This window comes from Austrofundulus limnaeus, unplaced genomic scaffold (genome assembly GCF_001266775.1).
Source record: "Austrofundulus limnaeus strain Quisiro unplaced genomic scaffold, Austrofundulus_limnaeus-1.0 Scaffold359, whole genome shotgun sequence".
Classification (NCBI taxonomy): Eukaryota; Metazoa; Chordata; class Actinopteri; order Cyprinodontiformes; family Rivulidae; genus Austrofundulus; species Austrofundulus limnaeus.
In genome coordinates this window covers 30,235-33,058 of record NW_013952761.1, presented here as the reverse complement: position 1 = coordinate 33,058, position 2,824 = coordinate 30,235, and the positions used below count along the sequence as shown (strand labels likewise).

The 2,824-nt window shown below is 39.4% G+C and overlaps 1 protein-coding gene across 2 annotated transcripts in view; it reads right to left on the bottom strand.

The window, feature by feature from the left end:
- tbc1d4 (TBC1 domain family, member 4) overlaps nucleotides 1-2,824 on the bottom strand; it is a gene marked incomplete in the record, with an annotated part of 47,007 nt that overhangs the window by 28,602 nt on the left and 15,581 nt on the right. For both annotated transcript variants that reach the window (XM_014023202.1, XM_014023203.1), the window contains 3 exon segments: nucleotides 119-223; nucleotides 618-707; nucleotides 2,291-2,535. In XM_014023202.1, the coding sequence (XP_013878656.1) occupies nucleotides 119-223; nucleotides 618-707; nucleotides 2,291-2,535 (440 nt within the window).

The window sequence follows — 2,824 nt, the reverse complement described above, 5'->3', positions numbered from 1 at the left end:
ACACACACACACACACACACACACACACACACACACACACACACACACACAAAGAAAGCTCATCATACACATTTTCGATTGGAGTCATTTTTACTCGCAGAATTGTTGCACAGCTCACCAAGGATTCACTGGCACACTGGAAAACGTAGCAGGCGTACTGACTGGGACCAGGCTCAGATTGGTCCCGACAGATGAATCCAAAGTGGTCCGTRTGTCTAACACCCTTTGGGACCAAAACCAAGACATTAAACAGTATTYAACATTAAACAGAGCAACATTTCCACAGTAGAATTCCTGATTAAGATGTCTTTTTCTCTCAGTTTAAATATCAAACATACAAATCCTTCTGTYCAGTGGAAATTCCTAAAGGCCCTGTCACACTAGACAACTTATGTTAACTTATGAACGTTTTAAAGACATCTACAATGAAGATGGAATAGAAAAAAGTCAACAGGAAGCTTCTTTTAGGCCTGTAAATAATGTAATTCAAACAAATTAATCAAGTATTTAACTTTTATTAGCAATTTAGACATAAAAAATGTTTCATAAGTTGCATAAGTTATCTAGTGTGACAGGGCCTTTACAATGCAAGTTACTGTTAATAAAAAAATCACTACCTGACAGCAGGATGAGATGTCTTTGAAGTTCCTCTCCAGGACCACTGTTTTACTGTCAGGACTGATMAGGTTCACTTCAAATCGTCCCACCTGTGACAGAAAAACCCACCTGGTCAGACAGAGTCACACACAGATACATTGAAGAAATCATAGTTTTTAAGTTTTAGCTGTTGTCCTGGTGCACCTTCTCACACTAATGACTAATCTAGTTGAATTTTTATAGTCAACTAATCTGATATTATTCTTTTAGTCGATTAGTCAATGATTGTTTTTGTCATAACATCCATCTATGCTTCCTGTGGGCGCACCTCCTGTTCCAGCTCCAGTGCACACTCATCCATTGTCTCTACCTTAACATAACAAGTTCCCATAGCAAATTAAAATAATTAAATAATCCATTCAGTCTAAAGTCTTGCTGTGGCAGTCCAAAAGTTTGCATAAAGCTTAAACGCTGTGAGAAAACATGAGAACAAGACAGGATTGATTCTATAATTCTGTGATTTAATTTGAAGCACATAACTCATTAGCTAACATTAGCATAACTGATAGCTCAAGATCCAGCAAACACTGTTTTCTGATGGTATTCTAATGAAAATTATAAAGCGTTGGCTACAGCACAAATTGATTAGGCATCAACCTGACGAACAAGCTAACAAGCTAAYCTGCAGCGTGTTAGCGTCTCATGTGTTCATGCTTTTACTGCCGCTGTCCCATCGTAGAATTGACAACGTCTGCATTTTACAATCTTTGGTTGATTTTCAGTAAAATGTCGGCAACTTTGAAAATGTTTTTTAAGTTAATTTTTTGTTGTTTTACTAAATAATATTTTTAATACAGTGTAGAAGACTGTGGTCAGCTAAATGTGCTTTAGATAAACTCTGACATGACAAGTTCAGTCATAACAGATCTTCTTTTCAAGTATTTTATGATGATCAAATGATTACTGACAGGTGTAAACACATCTGTGGACGCGCCAAATCAAGGCCTGCGAGCCTGTATCAATGATTTTTTCCATAATTGACTGTGGCATATTGAGCGTCGTGCTCTACTTTTTAAATTTAGCCTTGCGAGGAAATGGGCACGGTGTGTGAAGAATGGCAGCTGCCTTGTGCTGCTGAACGCACATTTTAAAAATAATAATAATAATAAATCGGCCATAAGTCTGAGATTTAATGCAGCCTTATTAAGTGAAGCAGTTCAGAGAGGGACCATGRAAGTCCGTACATTACAGCTGCCAGCCACGTGCACATAAAAGTGATTCGGAGCAGYGAGAGGTGGAGCAGCCAGCAGGAGAATCAATGACAAGCAGCAGTGAAACAAGCATGACTTCGATTTGTGAGCTAGACAGATGGAATCAAGTTTCTCAAGACAAATGATGAGCTGCCCATCCATCCATCTGAAAGGGAACATCTTTACTATGGAATACATTACATTCTGTTCAACCTGGCAGCAAACAGTCTTTTATTAAGATAAAAATATTTTGAACATTATAGATTGTTTGTCCAAGAAACTTCAGATAATAATTATATTGAAAAGTTGTAGTGGATGGATGGATGGATGGATGGATGGATGGATGGATGGATGGATGGATGGAAAAGCACTCTAAAGATGTCTACATCAGTGTCATTTCTCTTCATTAGATCAAATGAACGTAGATTAGATCAGATCTTTACCTGGAAGAGCATGGTGCGGTTCTTGTCCGAGTCGGACGGCTGGACGTTGTTGGGCGCACTGGCATGGCGGCGGCGGGTAGGACCCATGATGCCACCTTCCCCTGGCTTCCTCTGCAGGCTTCCTGCCATGCTGCTGCAGCGTGTGCGGAACACCTGGGGCTCCTCGAAGCCAGAGTCCTCTAGGATGCACTCGGGYAACGCTCCTCGCAGGCTGCTCTGACTAGTCATGCTGAGCGGACATTTACCTGGACCACCCACAGAACACAAATAWCTGTCTATAAAATAGTATTTGTGTACTCTTCTGTTAGACTGTTATTTTTACTCAAACAGTGTTGGAAATAATGGATTTTTGTTCTTTTTTTTTTTTGAATATCCACCAATCTACGTTTAATTAAAAAGAAAAAAAATTGTATAGGTCTTCTGGACAGGTTCTTCTCTAATGAAACGTTTTGTCTCTTCTCCAAGAGCTTTTTTTTTTGCCTGAAACTCTCAGACTGAAGAAGTCTCTTGGAGGAGAGACGAAACGTTTCATTA